This window comes from Oncorhynchus masou, chromosome 11 (genome assembly GCF_036934945.1).
Source record: "Oncorhynchus masou masou isolate Uvic2021 chromosome 11, UVic_Omas_1.1, whole genome shotgun sequence".
Taxonomy (NCBI): Eukaryota; Metazoa; Chordata; class Actinopteri; order Salmoniformes; family Salmonidae; genus Oncorhynchus; species Oncorhynchus masou.
Window position 1 is genome coordinate 58,387,241 of NC_088222.1, and position 17,021 is coordinate 58,404,261.

Sequence of the window (17,021 nt, forward strand, 5' to 3'; positions counted from 1 at the left end):
TTCATGATGACCGCCACAGGAATGGAAGACCCAGAGTCACCTCTGTTGCAGAGGATAAGTTCATTAGAGTTACCAACCTCAGAAATTGCAGCCCAAATAAATGAAGAGATGAAGTAACAGACACATCTCAACATCAACTGTTCAGAGGAGACTGTGAATCAGGCCTTCGTGGTCGAATTGCTGCAAAGGAACCACTGCTAAAGGACACCAATAATAAGAAGAGACTTGCTTGGGCCAAGAAACATGAGCAATGGATGTTAGACCAGTGGAAATTTGTCATTTGGTCTGGAGTCCAAATCTGAGATTTTTGGTTCAAACCGCCATGTCTTTGACGCGGTGTGGGTGAATGGATGATCTCTGCATGTGGATTTCCCACTGTAAAGCATGAAGGAGGTGTTATGATGTAGGGGTGCTTTGCTGGTGACACTGTTGGTGATTTATTTAGAATTCAAGGCACACTTAACCAGCATGGTTACCACAGCATTCTGCAGCAATACGCCATCCCATCTGGTTTGCACGTAGTGGGACTATCATTTGTTTTTCAACAGGATAATGACCCAACACACCTCCAGGCTGTGTAAGGGCTATTTTACCAAAAAGGAGAGTGATGGAGTGCTGCATCAGATGACTTGGCCTCCACAATCCTCGACCTCAACCCCAAATTGAGATAGTTTGGGTTGAATCGGACTGCAGAGTGGAGGAAAAGCAGCCACCAAGTGCTCAGCATATGTGGGAACTCCTTCAAGACTATTGGAAAAGCATTCCAGGTGAAGCTGGTTGAGAGAATGCCAAGAGTGTGCAAAGCTGTCATCAAAGCAAAGGGTGACTATTTGAAGAATCTCAAATATAATGCTATTTCATAGTTTTGATGTCTTCACTATTATTCTACAATGTAGAAAATATAAAAAATAAAGAAAAACCCTTGAGTGAGTAGGTGTTCGAAAACTTTTGACCGGCAGTGTATGTGTGGTCAATTTAATTGTTTTTAATGCATTTCTGTAATGTTTCTGATTTTACAGCCATTTTTGGAAACCTTTATTAATAATAAGACACATCCTAGCGTTACTGTTTCCAGAGACACTGCTCCTCTTCCTTTTCTTTCACTGAGAAGTACTGAGACCATGGGCATGTTCATTAGGCACCAAATAGAAGAAACAGGCTGAAATGAACTGTGGGCACTCCTTGGACTTGTCCAATGAGAGAGGCTTATTTTAGTTTACATTCTAAAACGTTTTCAATTGTTTGCCCTAATGAATACGACCCAGGATTCTGTAGGTAATGTAATTGTCCCCAAAATAAATAGTTTCCATGCTAACGTTGAACAGAAATCGATTCAGTTCCCACTGCTGGCTCTAAAATATCCTTGTTAAATTGATCTTGAATGGAACTCTGCCATTTGAGTCTTTTAGCTTTCCTCACCCAGACAGATCTTTCCTGGAGTGACACAGTGATTGTGGAATGCGGTCAGGCTTAAACTGTCCTGGTATAGTATATTGGTGAGGTGACATCGGGAGGGAGAGAACCGGCGTGTTCAATTGTGCCTTGAATAACAACCAGGTTTATCCAGTGTGTGTGTGTGAGAGAGGGAGAGATCAAGGACATCTCACTTATGACAGATGTCATCTACCATCCAATCATACCTGATTCATCATCAAAGTACATGATGGAGTTACGTGGCATTGGATTCTGCCCAGCGCACACTTAATGGCTCTGGGCCACCCAACAATAAACTGTTAACTTTACCTGTCTCCCTAATGGTCGGTACAGAGCTGTAAGGTTCACTAAGACGCTATCAAATCAAGGCTACAATTGCTGCTGTCCTCTGTGCTTTTCTGTGTCACGCTAGTTATATAGATTGATGTCAAGGCCGATGAGTCCTCCTAGGATGAAGGCTTCTAGTCTAACCAGCACATTCATTGTTCCTGTGTGTGTGCGTGACCATTTACCTGCTCTTTGATGTAAATGTCCACCTCTGACAGAACCCAGAGAGACCAGAGACTGGGCAGGTCCATGTGGGTTCTAGCACGTATACAAGGAACTGCCCAGACACCTCAGTCCTCTCGCTGTCTGTCTTCTTACAAGGAACCATTTGTGTTTACCTGACTCTTAGAAATAAGGGTACGGTTAGGGTACAAATTGTTCCCTGACGTACAAAAAGATAGATCCAAATACACAATGTACCTTCCGAGGTACACATAATGATCTCACATGGTACTGTTCGGTACCTTTTTCTTTTGGGTTACACGTGTGGATAATCTAGTATAATGGAACATTTTTGCACCCAATATTTTGAATGTAAAAAGGTTCAGTCGTGACATTCTACGGTGAAGGTACATTTCTGTTTTCCAGGGTACAAACTTATATTTTGTGAACCCTTAATACTCTCAATACCCACCATAAGATACAATGATAAACTTTTGCCACTTGAAATTAACCAACACCTTTGTCACTGTGGTGCTATCCTAAAAGGAAGATTTGTACTATAATCATGATCATATTTCCCAGCATGCTATACTGCAGGTTGATTTTTCGAATTGTTTTAAATATCTGTGTTTTTGCATGTGCATTGATTGATTAATCGTATGCTACACAAAGATAAATAACATACATTTTTCTAAACGAATCCATTCACTTAGTTGGATTTTTTGCACCTGTTACTGAAATGGTTCTTCTAGTTTAAATGGCTTCGGTAGTCTCCTCATAATGTTCCTAATTCTGGCATTCATTCTGAATGCAGGTTGCGGCCTGATAAAAATTCCAACTGTTGAATATCCTAGATAGGGTTGTAATCTAGAGATCTTGGTTGTAAAATTCCTGGAAATGGGAGGGAATAAGGAGGAACTCCGTAAAGTTACAGGAATTTTGCAAACCTACTTGTAGGCCTGATGTGGCCTGGAAACCATGAGTTTCATGATCACTGTATTTGGGTGAATTTAGGCCTCAAAATAAGGCATTATGTGATGTAATTTATTGTCATAAAGAGTTGTATATTCAGTTGAAAACAAACTAATTGAGCAACCATGTCATGGGTGGTAACTCTACAATTTACTCAAAGGCAAGGCACACTGGGCAATTATAATGGCGGCGTGGCTTAGTGGGGGCGTTGCTTTCAGTTAGTTATTTTTGGCCACCTTTTGAGTGGAAGTGTTGTACCAGTTTTTAAGTGGTCTATGGTAGAGGTACATTTCTGCCACTTACAAGGAACAAGTGGCTCTGTCACTGTGATGTCACTGTGATGGCACTCTATAAAGGCTAAATGTACTTTATCTAAAGGCATGCTTTTGTACTTGTGGACTATATGTAAGAAAGGTATGAACTGGGGTGCAATTATGTTCCTATAAAACAGGTACAAAGGACGTATCTTACAGGGTACAACTACAGTGACAAGCGTTTGTAGCCCGTTAAGAACAAATCTAAACCTTTGTTTCTAGGAGTGTAGTGTTTACTTGGAAATTATCGTTAAGGACTGGGGAGTTTTTCAGGATAAAAAAGAAATGGACTGAAGTTATGGACAGGCAAAATCCTAGAGGAAAACATGGTTCAGTCAGCTTTCCACCAGACACTGGGAGATGAATTCATCAGCAGGACAATAACCTAAAACACAAGGCTAAATCTACACTGGAGTTGCTTACCAAGAAGACACTGAATATTCCTGAGTGGCCGAGTTACAGTTTTGACTTAAATCAGCTTGAAGATCTATGGCTAGACCTGAAAATGGTTGTCTAGCAATGATCAAAAACCAATTTGACAGAGCTTGAGGAATTTTGACAAGAATGATGCGCAAATGATGCACAATCCAGGTGTAGAAAGCTCCTAGAGATTTACCCAGAAATACAGCTGCTTCTACAAAGTATTGATTCAGGGATGTGAATACTTATGTAAATGAGAGATTTCTGTATTTTATGTTCAATGCATTAGCTAAAATTTCTAAAAACATGTTTTCACTTTCTCATTATGGGGTATTGTTTGTAGATAAGTGAGAAACTTAAATTTATAAAATAGTTTATAAAATGTTGAATTCAGGCTATAACACAACAAAAATGTGAAATAATTCAAGGGGTATGAATACTTTCTGAATGTGATTGTTTACAAATGTAAAAGGTTTGAAATTATTGTTTTAGTCAAATATTATCTGTTTGGGCTTCTAAATTTTGTTATTTATTATGGTCCGGCCCCCAGACCAACCACTCAAGAAAAATTTGACCCGCAGTTGAATCTAGTTGATGGTCCCTGTCCTAGAAAATGCACTACATTTTACCAGGGCCCATAGGGATCTGGTCAAAAGTAGTGCACTATATGGGTGGTTCTACAGAAGTGCTGCAAATTGCAGTCCTACCCCCAAACAAACAACAGTCTCCAAACTTTTCTTTACATCACGATATGCTCAAATTCAATCGAAGGGGAAAAAAAAAAAACATTTTTAAAGATCCTCTGCAGCCATTTTTATCTGACTATCAAACCATTTCTGCCTAACAATTAAGTAACTTACTGTGATTTTTTTTTTAAATTAAAATGGTAAAAAATAAACAAATGGCTTCTTAGCAAAGAGCAATTTCTCAAGCAAGAATTTGGCTAGGACTGTCTGGGTGTGGTCTGAGTGGAAAACTGAAAACTAGCTGATAGGCAGAGAGGTTTGGAACTCTTTCTTATTAATATATTAACTCAGTGTTTCTTAATCCTGGTCCTGGAGGCCCAAAGGGGCGCACATTGTAGTTTTTGCCCTAGCACTACACGGCTGATTCAAATGATCATCTGAAAATAACTTTAAAAAATAAAACAAACGGAAAAATGGTGCGTGCATATGTAGTCACCCCCTTTGCTATGAAGCCTCTAATTAAGATCAGTATATATATACATGTTCTGAAAGGCCCCAGCGTCCGCAACACCACTAAGCAAGGGGCACCATGAAGACCAAGGAGCTCTCCAAACAGGTCAGGGACAAAGTTGTGGAGAAGTACAGATCAGGGTTGGGTTATAAAAAAGAAATATCAGAAACTTTGAACATCCCAAGGAACACCATTAAGCCACTTATTAAAAAATAGAAAGAATATGGCACCACAACAAACCTGACAAGAGAGGGCCACCCACCAAAACTCATGGACCAGGCAAGGAGGGCAATAATCAGAGGCATCAAAGAGACCAAAGATAACCCTGAAGGAGCTGCGAAGCTCCACAGCAGAGATTGGAGTATCTGTCCATAGGACCATTTTAAGCCGTACACTCCACAGAGCTGGGCTTTGTGGAAGAGTGGCCAGAAAAAAAGCCATTGCTTAAAGAAGAAAATAAGCAAACATGTTTGGTGTTTGCCAAAAGGCATGTGGGAGACTCCCCAAATATATGGAAGAAGGTACTCTGGTCAGATACGGCTAAAATTGAGCTTTTTGGCCATCAAGGAAAACGCTATGTCTGGTGCAAACCCAACATCTCTCATCACCCCGAGAACACCATCCATGTTTTTCAGTGTCAGGGACTGGGAAACTGGTCACAATTGAAGGAGTGATGGATGGTGCTCAATACAGGAAAATTATTGAGGGAGGCCTGTTTCATTCTTCCAGAGATTTGAAACTGGGACGGAGATTCACCGTCCAGCAGGACAATGACCCTAAGCATACACCTAAAGCAACACTCAAGTGGTTTAAGGGGAAATATTTAAATGTCTTGTAATGGCCTAGTCAAAGCCCAGACCTCAATCCAATTGAGAATCTGTGATATGACTTGAAGATTGCTGTACACCAGAGAACCCATCCAACTTAAAGGAGCTGGAGCAGTTTTGCCTTGAAAGGGCAAAACTCCCAGTGGCTAGATGTGCCAAGCTTATAGAGACATACCCCAAGAGACTTGCAGCTGAAATTGCTGCAAAAGGTGGCAAAGTGTTGACTGTAGGGGGTGAATAGTTATGCTCAAGTTTTCTGTTTTTTATGTCTTATTTCTTGTTTGTTTCACAATAAAAAACAACAACAATTTTGCATCTTCAAAGCGGTAGGCATGTTGTGTAAATCAAATGAATATTAAAAATATTTTAATTCCAGGTTGTAAGGCAACAAAATAGGAAAAATGCCAAGGGGGTGAATACTTTTGCAAGCCTCTGTACTGATCTAATTGGTAGTTTTTTTATTTTATTTTTTTGTTTTTACATATTTCTAAAAGATAAATGCTGCCCCACCATTGGAGATACCTACCGAAACACACACATTAAAATACTGTAGAATAATTGTGACTTAAGCCACACCCCAACAAATATCACCAGGTGATGGGTTTGCACCGCTCTCCAGCATGACCACATGGTGAGTATTCTGTGTGAATATATATATATATTGTTGTGTCTTTGGCTATGCCGGATTAAGTGATATGACATGCTATTCTATAAATTAATTTCTCCATAATTAATATTACCCGATTGAGCTAATCATGTAAATATAATTAACTAGAGAGTCGGGCACCACAAAATAATACTTATAGAGCTGTTATCTTCCGAATAAACTCTTAAAGACCTGGTAATATTTTACATCAATAGCAGTCAATATTAATCGTCATCTTAATTCAGTCTCATCTGAAAGTTGTAAGTTCTTGGTTATCTGCACGAACCCTGGCTAACAAGTTCAATCAGCAAAACAAAATTGGGTTTAATTATTTATTTACTAAATACCTAACTAATCACACAGATTTACACATGATTAAATCATAACTTGATTACAAATGACGTCATAAAGGAAAACGTCCCTAGCGGGCGGAACAGATATGACAGCTGGTGACACAAAAGAAAAGGGCTGGGTTTGAGTGAAAGAGCGGGAAGACTGAGGAACAAAGGGCGAAGCTGTGCTATCGTAAATACAGTATCTTATGCATTCTAAATTACCGCCCATTTGGAAAAGGAAAATGCAATAAATATTTACTCTGAGCTGAGCTTCGGTAGGTTGGTGGTAGATGGAAGAATGTGTTGCCCGAGTTCTTTTGAAGATTGTCTCTGCTGGTAAATTGAATACGTTGTAGTAATGTCGTTGTGTGGTAGACGGGATACTCTGTCTGTTCCTTCCTAACCCTCGTTTGCAGCGGCTGTTGCTAACTCAACGGCTTGGAGGTATCACTTCTGTAGTGAATAAGAGTTAAAAGTTCATACCATTCGCAACCAAAGCTCACGCTGATGTTGGCTTCGTTCTGTAGTTATTATCTGAACCATTTTGACATAGGACCGTCGTCCTCAAGTCCTCGGAACAGGAGTTTATATTGTCGTTCAGGGCTTTATATAGGAAGGGAGAGGAGGGCGTGTTTGAAACGTTTTATAGCCCATGTCCCTTCACAGGGGCGGGCCACTGATTAAGCAGAGCCCTATCTTATGAAATCCCAAATCTCACATTTTAGAAGCGAAAATCACATTTCATCCCATCACGAATAATTTCTTATTCTAACATTTTAAATTGAACAACAATTCCATGTGAATCCGATAACTCTGATGTGTAGACTTTCCATTGTAGAATTTGTCATTTTATCATTGATGAGAATGTCTCAGATGACAACCGAACTGACATCATATTCATTAACCTCTAGCGTTGAGCAATCCCGTATCCGGGAGTGTAATCATAGCCTCAAGCTCATTAGCATAACGCAACGTTAACTATTCATGAAAATCGCAAATGAAATGAAAGAAATATATTCACTCACAAGCTTAGCCTTTTGTTAACAACACTGTCATCTCAGATTTTCAAAATATGCTTTTCAACCATCGCTACACAAGCATTTGTGTAAGAGGTATTGATAGCTAGCATAGCATTAGCCTAGCATTCAGTAGGTAACATTTTCACAAACAAGAAAAGCATTCAAATAAAATAATTTACCTTTGAAGAACTTCGGATGTTTTCAATGAGGAGACTCTGTTAGATAGCAAATGTTCAGTTTTTCAAAGAAGATTATTTGTGTAGGAGAAATCGCTCCGTTTTGTTCATCACGTTTAGCTAAGAAAAAAAACAGAAAATTCAGTCATTACAGCGCCAAACTTTTTTCCAAATTAACTCCATAATACCGACAGAAACATGGCAAACGTTGTTTAGAATCAATCCTCAAGGTGTTTTTCACATATCTATTCAATGATAAATCATTCGTGGCAGTTGCCTTTCTCCTCTGAAACAAATGGAAAAGTGCACGCAGCTGGAGATTGCGCAATAATTTCGACGGAGATCACCAAGCGGACACCTGGTAAATGTAGTCTCTTATGGTCAATCTTCCAATGATATGCCTACAAATACGTCACAATGCTGCAGACACCTTGGGGAAACGACAGAAAGTGTCATTGCAGGTCATTCACTAGGTCCCCCCGTGTGGTTCTGGGATTTTTGCTCACCGTTCTTGTGATCATTTTGACCCCACGGGATGAGATCTTGCGTGGAGCCCCAGATCGAGGGAGATTATCAGTGGTCTTGTATGTCTTCCATTTCCTAATAATTGCTCCCACAGTTGATTTCTTCAAACCAGGCTGCTTACCTATTGCAGATTCAGTCTTCCCAGTCTGGTGCAGGTCTACAATTTTGTTTCTGGTGTCCTTTGACAGCTCTTTGGTCTTGGCCTTAGTGGAGTTTGGAGTGTGACTGTTTGAGGTTGTCGACAGGTATCTTTTATACTGATAACAAGTTCAAACAGGTGCCATTAATACAGGTAATGAGTGGAGGATAGAGGAGCCTCTTAAAGAAGAAGTTACAGGTCTGTGAGAGCCAGAAATCTTGCTTGTTTGTAGGTGACCAAATACTTATTTTCCACCATAATTTGCAAATAAATTCATTAAAGATCCTACAATGTGATTTTCTGTATTTTTTTTTCATTTTGTCTGTCATAGTTGAAGTGTACCTATGATGAAAATTACAGGCCTCTCATCTTTTTAAGTGGGAGAACATGCACAATTGGTGGCTGACTAAATCATTTTTTGCCCCACTGTACCTGAAAGGGGTAGGACATCGATATACATATCTTGAACAGGATTATCTATTTTGGATGCAATTTGATATTACTGTAGCAGAGACTATGGTGCAGCAAATGTACCTGTCACAAGGAAAAAGGTTACCAGATGATGCATGCGTTGTGAACTGCGCTCCATACGGAGATGTGCCGATAAATCTCGATAACTGGTTCCCACTATTAAAACCAATTCTGTTTTACACATCTCTGATGTACACAGATACCTCACTGAAAGGGTGATAGTGGAGTAAATGTTTGGCATACAGTGCCCCCCCCCCCCCCATCAATCTACACACAATACCCCATAATGACAAAGCAAAAACAGGCCTTTAGACATTTTTGCAAATGAATAAAAAATATAGATAACTTATGTAAATGTAATCAGACCCTTTTACTCTGTACTTTGTTGAAGCACCTTTGGCAATGATTACAGCCTTGAGTCTTTTGGGGTATGACGCTACAAGCTTGGCACACCTGTCTTGATATATGGCCAATATACCACTGCTCGGGCTTTGTTCAGGCACGTTGCGTCATGCTAAGAACAGCCCTTAGGCGGTGTGTTCTATTTAAGCAATAAGGCCCAAGAAGGTGTATATGGCCAATAAACCATGGCTAAGGGCTGTGCAGCCTTTTCACATTCAATCACTGTCACTCAATGACAAGTGTAAGACACACTCAACAGTGTTAAAATATCTGCTTCCTTACTTTCCTGACTTATCGTAGTTCTTACAATAACGATTGAGTGTATGGCTGGGTGATATATAGAATTAATTTTAATGTTTTATTGTGCGATATTTGATGCCTGTATTGATTTTACTCTCGCCTAACTCTGTCCAAAATAAACCCAATGTGTTTCTATGGGCTTATTTTGGACCTATACTTGTATCCTGCCTTCCCGCTGTTTGGACAACGACTCCCGTTGTTAGGGTGGAGACATGAGCATCTCCCCATTATATACAGGTCTCTGTCCGGGTGCACCTTTCCATGAACACACACACACACCAAGCCCCTCACAACAACCAAGATGAGAGATCACTTCTTCCTTTCTGACAAGTGGTTTGAACTCACTAATTGCATTTCAGGTAAGGGTCCAACAAAATCAGTCATATGAATTCCGAAACACACCGAGACTCAAATTGCGCGCAGACCAGAACCTACAAAAACGGGAGTATCAATGAACATTAATTCCTGAAAATTAATGCTCAGTTTATTGCATGCGGCATTTTAGCCAAATACTGTTATTATTTGTCTAGTCTGTGTTAAAGCATAAAACACAACTATATAACGAATTGGCAAGTCGTTCTCATTCGGAGAAATACGGATGGCCACTCGACATTTCAACATCTGAACCAAATGGACAGGCCAGCATTCTGTTCAAACTGTTGCAGACGGACAGAAGGGCGTGTTTATAACAAGTCAACTGGTCTACCTTGTTAATTAGCTACAAAATAGATCCAAATTGGCTAAAATTATTACAGAGCTGCTAACTCACTCATTGGCCGTGAGACACACGCTATTGACTCTCGCACGCCACACCTCATATATCACGCAACGAAAAGTACTGCTTTTGTTTTTCTAATGAGTCCATTTGTGTAGTGTGTTAACTTTTCAACTGTGCTCCATATTGTTTTGACATCGTAGCATCTGTGACTTCAATTTTACATCATGAGCGGAACCTCGATCATTGTCTTGTCTTGTCACAGCACTGTGAACCGCGGCACATTGAAGCATATGATTGGTCTTGTTAAATACGGGATCTCGGGGGTTAAATGAGCGTTTAAAAAAACCGCCCCTCAAGATCAGAGTGGAGCTGAATGGAGAGAACGTTCTCCGTTGACTTTATACAACTGTAAAAAGAGCAGCACGGTAGCGCTGTTTTATGTACAATGGTGCCAACACAATTAGGTTGCTGTTACTCCGGGTCCTATTGCAGAATGCAGCCTTTTGACAGCATGTACAAAAGTCGATTTAATCCACACTTGCAGTCCCCTCGTTTTGACGATTGGCAGGCTGTGACAGATAAAAGACAGCTACATACAGTGTGTTGTAGCTGGGAAGTTTGCTAGGGTGACCTGATTTGTTACTAGGAACATAATTTTGTCAAAGTTATTGTGAACCCAAAAGTGTACGTTTGATTCTAGAGGGGAGATAATGAAAATAAACATCATTTGGTTATGATATTTTTTATTAGCAATGTACTTTATTTAGTCTGATCAATGGAACAATTCTTGTTCTTAACAATGGGCTAAAATAAAGGGTAATTAATGTGCTTGTCAGCAAGAATACTAATGTTATTCCCCACACTGACATTATTGTATTCTGCTTCTTCCCAATTTTGCCACTAATCACATATTTGACATCTGATATGACTACTCTTTGAAAATGAATTCTATCAGGCTATGTATTTCTGCAGCCATTCATGGGCAGTTTTGAATAAATCCTACATATTAGGTCCTGCATATTAAATGCTCCAGACCTCAAATATATATTTTGACATTTTAGTATTGTACACATGCTTGGCAGAGATGGTAGGGGGACTCACAACTCCTAAGCTCATCATATTTTTTCTATGTAGAGTCAGATGATGGCAAGAATCTTCAACTCGTTGGCATTAACCACCTAAATATTAATATACATTAGATTTGTCTTCACGGTTGGGTGATTTTGATGAATTAATTGTTATAACAAGAACATTTTCAAACACCCAGCAGTTGGGAAACAGATCAGGGGTGGACAACCATTCTGAAGAGCAAGATTTTATTCCAGCCCTTTAAAAAAATAATTTTCACCCCCTTTTCTCCCCAATTTCATAGTATCCAATTGTTAGTAGCTACTATATTGTCTCATCGCTACAACTCCCATACGGGCTTGGGAGAGACGAAGGTCAAAAGCCATGCGTCCTCCAATACACAACCCAACCAAGCCGCACTGCTTCTTAACACAGCGCGCATCCAACCCGGAAGCCAGCCGCACCAATGTGTCGGAGGAAACACCGTGCACTTGTCGACCTGGTTAGCATGCACTGCGATGAGACAAGAATATCCCTACCGGCCAAACTCTGCCTAACCCGGACGACGCTAGGCCAATTGTGCTTCGCCCCATGGATCTCCCGGTCGCGGCCGGCTGCGACAGAGCCTGGGCTCAAACCCAGAGTCTCTGGTGGCACAGCAAGCACTGCCCTAGACCGCCACGCCAGCCGAGAGGCCACAAGCTATATTTTAAAGAGAGTTCACCAAAATGTGTGTCCTTGCCTTGGAAGCAGTCTATGGACAAGGAGACTGCAATCTATGATTTGGTTACCGACTGCCATTAATATTAGTATTTCCTGTGCAGAGCATTGGTGTCGTGCAGGTGTGTCAAACTCATTCCATGGAGGTGTCTGCAGGTTTTACCTTTCAATTACGACTTACACAACCGGCGAGGGGAGTTCTTTACTAATTATTGACCTTAATTCATCAATCAAGTACAAGGGGGAGCGAAAACCCACAGACACTCGGCCCTCTGTGGAAAGAGTATGACACTTGGTGTAGGTCTTATTTACAATGATGGCCGAGGAACAGTGGGTTAACTGCCTTGTTCAGGGGCAGAATGACATTTTTACCTTGTCAGCTCGGGGATTTGATCTAGCAACCTTTTGGTTACTGGCCCAATGCTCTAACCACTAGGCAACCTGCTACAACTTTCCACCGGAGAATAGTGATCAATCCGTGCTTCTGACCTTCCCACGGTTTCTCCCATTTGCCTGTCTCCCCATCTAATTTCATTACCTTCTGAATAAAGTGTCAAACCACCTAAAAAATTTGTAAAAAATAATAGCATACTTTACATTTCATCCTCCCAAGCATAAATACACTGCTCAAAAAAATAAAGGGAACACTTAAACAACACAATGTAACTCCAAGTCAATCACACTTCTGTGAAATCAAACTGTCCACTTAGGAAGCAACACTGATTGACAATACATTTCACATGCTGTTGTGCAAATGGAAGACAACAGGTGGAAATTATAGGCAATTAGCAAGATACCCCCAATAAAGGAGTGGTTCTGCAGGTGGTGACCACAGACCACATCTCAGTTCCTATGCTTCTTGGCTGATGTTTCGGTCACTTTTGAAAGCTGGCGGTGCTTTCACTCTAATGGTAGCATGAGACGGAGTCTACAACCCACACAAGTGGCTCAGGTAGTGCAGCTCATCCAGGATGGCACATCAATGCGAGCTGTGGAAAGAAGGTTAGCTGTGTGTGTCAGCGTAGAGTCTAGAGCATGGAGGCACTACCAGGAGACAGGCCAGGACATCAGGAGACGTGGAGGAGGCCGTAGGAGGGCAACAATCCAGCAGCAGGACCGCTACCTCCGCCTTTGTGCAAGGAGGAGCAGGAGGAACACTGCCAGAACCCTGCAAAATGACCTCCAGCAGGCCACAAATGTGCATGTGTCTGCTCAAACGGTCAGAAACAGACTCCATGAGGGTGGTATGAGGGCCCGATGTCCACAGGTGGGGGTTATGCTTTCAGCCCAACACCGTGCAGGACGTTTGGCATTTGCCAGAGAACACCAAGATTCGCAAATTCGCCACTGGCGCCCTGTGCTCTTCACAAATGAAAGCAGGTTCACACTGAGCACATGTGACAGACATGACAGAGTCTGGAGACACCGTGGAGAACGTTCTGCTGCCTGCAACATCCTCCAGCATGACCGGTTTGGCGGTGGGTCAGTCATGGTGTGGGGTGGCATTTCTTTGGGGGGCCACACAGCCCTCCATGTGCTCGCCAGAGGTAGCCTGACTGCCATTAGGTACCGAGATGAGATCCTCAGACCCCTTGTGAGACCATATGCTGGTGCGGTTGGCCCTGGGTTCCTCCTAATGCAAGACAATGCTAGACCTCATGTGGCTGGAGTGTGTCAGCAGTTCCTGCAAGAGGAAGGCATTGATGCTATGGACTGGCCCGCCCGTTCCCCAGACCTGAATCCAATTGAGCACATCTGGGACATCATGTCTCGCTCCATCCACCAACGCCACGTTGCACCACAGACTGTCCAGGAGTTGGCGGATGCTTTAGTCCAGGTCTGGGAGGAGATCCCTCAGGAGACCATCCGCCACCTCATCAGGAGCATGCCCAGGCGTTGTAGGGAGGTCATACAGGCATGTGGAGGCCACACACACTACTGAGCCTCATTTTGACTTGTTTTAAGGACATTACATCAAAGTTGGATCAACCTGTAGTGTAGTTTTCCACTTTGAGTGTGACTCCAAATCCAGACCTCCATGTGTTGATAATTTTTGCGTGATTTTTGTTGTCAGCACATTCAACTATGTAAAGAAAAAAGTATTTAATAAGAATATTTAATTCATTCAGATCTAGGATGTGTTATTTTAGTGTTCCCTTTATTTTTTTGAGCAGTGTATTTTGGCTGCATGAAGAAACATTTAATGTAGCCACAGATTATAGGGTCCCCTAGGAAACACTGACCAACACTTTGGTTCCTACCCTGTCACAATAACTCCTTCCTGGTATTTTAATTTGTTGTCATGTCAAACAGCACTGTATTCAAAGTGCCCACAATTATTTATATTCTAACTATAGAATTAGAATTAACATATTTCCATGATTCCAACAGTTCACACACATTTTCATGTAAATCGCACGTCAAATCGCAATTGCAACATTTGGGTTACAAATAAGGCCTCTATATTTTGCAGCCCTATGTGACAGTGTGGAAATTATCTGAAATGAGTGCAGGAAATTATGAAAATGCAGGAAATTATTTTGGGTTGAATTGAACAGTATAAAACAATCAGAATGGAGAAAGACTCATAGAAATGACTTAGAATGTATGTGTTGCCACCCTAGGGTCATGTATTACTCATAAAGCAAATGTAGGAGTTTTATTTTTCAAAACCATAAAATACTGTCAAACCATTTTTAAATACCATGTTATGATATTTTGGCCATTTCCCCCAGTGTGCATTATGCATGGTTCTGTTCATTTTTTAAAATTATTTTTTTACAAAAAGGGCATTTTAATAGACAGACTTGAATGCCAGATCAGTGATTATTTCAAAAAAGACAGATTAATCTATTTTTATAAAATAATTAAATCATTAGTGGGTCTTATGGTTGTGGAAGGCACATATTTAGCCTAGGTATAATTTTACAATCCTTGAATGTATTATATTATTGCTGACTATTTGCAATGCAGTGTGTTTTACCTTTAATTGTACAAAAAGCTTATTTAGAGAACACTTAAATCGAGATATATATCGTGAATATAGGTTTGATTGGGTAATGTGTTACATTGCTGTACCCCAGAGTCGTATTCATTACTGTACACAGTAGCAACACGTTCTATAACGGAAAATGAAAACAACGTTTCTTATTGGTCAGATCCCTCCATGTTTCGCGCTGTTTGATCTTTAGTGAATGCGACTCAGTTTTGTCATTCATTCACAATATTCTAGAGAAACGCATGGCAATGCTTGAGCTTGGGCCAACTGTTGCTTTTGATTGACATAATGCCATACGCATGACATAATGCTTGTCATACCATGTTATAGGTTTTACTTATGACATTACACTGATATTATGCATTATATTGTCAAGCTAAATTCACATGTCAAGGTGAAAGAAGCCAATGCTGTAAGGAAAAGTATAAAAATATATGGATGGATAAATTGATCTATGTAGAGATACCGCCAGCCGTAAAAATGTACGCATGACAGTAAGTAGCTTTGGGTAAAAGCGTTAGCTAAATTGCATATATTATTATAGACGGACGGATATATCATCCTCCTCTGAATGGGGAGAACGTCTCGTCCTCTGCCGTTTGACGTCTCGACAAGCATGAGATACTTCGTGACGTCTATTGAGTCCGAGGGGGCGTGTGCTGTGTAGTAAAACGAAAGGGCACTGCACACCGACTCTAATTTATTCAACCCACACTGAGAGAGGTGGAACCTTATACAACCGAATCGGCCTCAGTCTGCAGGCAGTGATATTCCAGATTGAGTTTGGGGTCTAATGTTATTCTGGTAGGCGAAGTGCCGGTTGGGGCCTATATGTTACTGTTTATTTATAAATAAAGGCTAGTATATAGGCTTGACTACCTGATCTATCGGGTTGTCTCACTTCTGACGGACTGCAAATCGCGACAATTGATCATCAACGCCTGTTTTATTTGATCATTAAAGTGTTTCGAAGGATTCGAATTGAACACCTTGTCCTCGATGAGAGGAACATTTTCCTTACCAAGTGCAACCACGTTACACAGGGACCAGCTACTGTTGCACCCGCGGTCGACAACTTTTCAGCATCGCCACCTCTAATTGATTGTATCGTCTGCTGTATAGACCGTAGTCTACACCGCCATCATGCCTAGTATGCGACATTCGTACACCGTCACCGTGCCCGAGGAGCCGCCGGTCACCGCATTCCCCTTCCTAAAGACTGACCTGCGCAGGAAGAGTCCTCCAATGTCGCGCTCAATGTTGGTGTCCACATTTGTGGGTCTTCTTATTAATCAAGCCAAGGTGAGTGCGCCTATTCAGTATGCAAGCAAAGGCATATTCAGGGAGCCGCTGTCCAAATTGTGACTGAGCGAATATATTGTCAGACAATTTTTGATATTAGGTTTATGGGTCTATTTCATATTTACATTTATCATCGGATAGATTTGTTTTAGTTACAGGCGACATTTCCATCAACAACATAAACCTCAGGAAAGGATCATGTTGGCAGCTATAGTCTACGTACTTACATAACAATGTCACTTTACCCTGTCAGCAAGAGATTAAATGTGTTATGACATTGCCTTCAGAGCTTGAGCCCTTTTAAACTACACTTTCACGTTGGAATTTGGAATCTTGACGGGTCCGTGGCTTAGTTATTGATTTGCCAAAGCAAAAGTGAAGCAAGGCTAACTTAAATTCGGCACCTGTAGGTCGAATAGGCAAGCCTACATCCTCTCCAAAAAAAAGTTACATGTTATTTCGACACCCGTGATAATATAAAATAATAGAATTACACTTTTGTGTGGTGGAATGTTGTCATCCTACACAGGCCAATATAGGCTCAAGGTT

At 41.0% G+C, this 17,021-nt stretch overlaps 1 protein-coding gene across 4 annotated transcripts in view; it reads left to right on the forward strand.

Annotated features, from left to right (window-relative positions):
* Positions 1 to 17,021, forward strand: part of LOC135548882 (ubiquitin carboxyl-terminal hydrolase 2-like) — a 42,629-nt gene that overhangs the window by 5,960 nt on the left and 19,648 nt on the right. Inside the window, exon 1 of one of the 4 annotated variants that reach the window (XM_064978944.1) lies at positions 15,891 to 16,472. The exons of the other annotated variants lie outside the window; for them this stretch is intronic. Coding sequence (XP_064835016.1) covers positions 16,314 to 16,472 — 159 coding nt within the window. The 5' untranslated portion in view covers positions 15,891 to 16,313. Of the gene's footprint in view, positions 1 to 15,890; positions 16,473 to 17,021 lie in introns of those variants that run through there. 4 annotated transcript variants of the gene reach the window in all.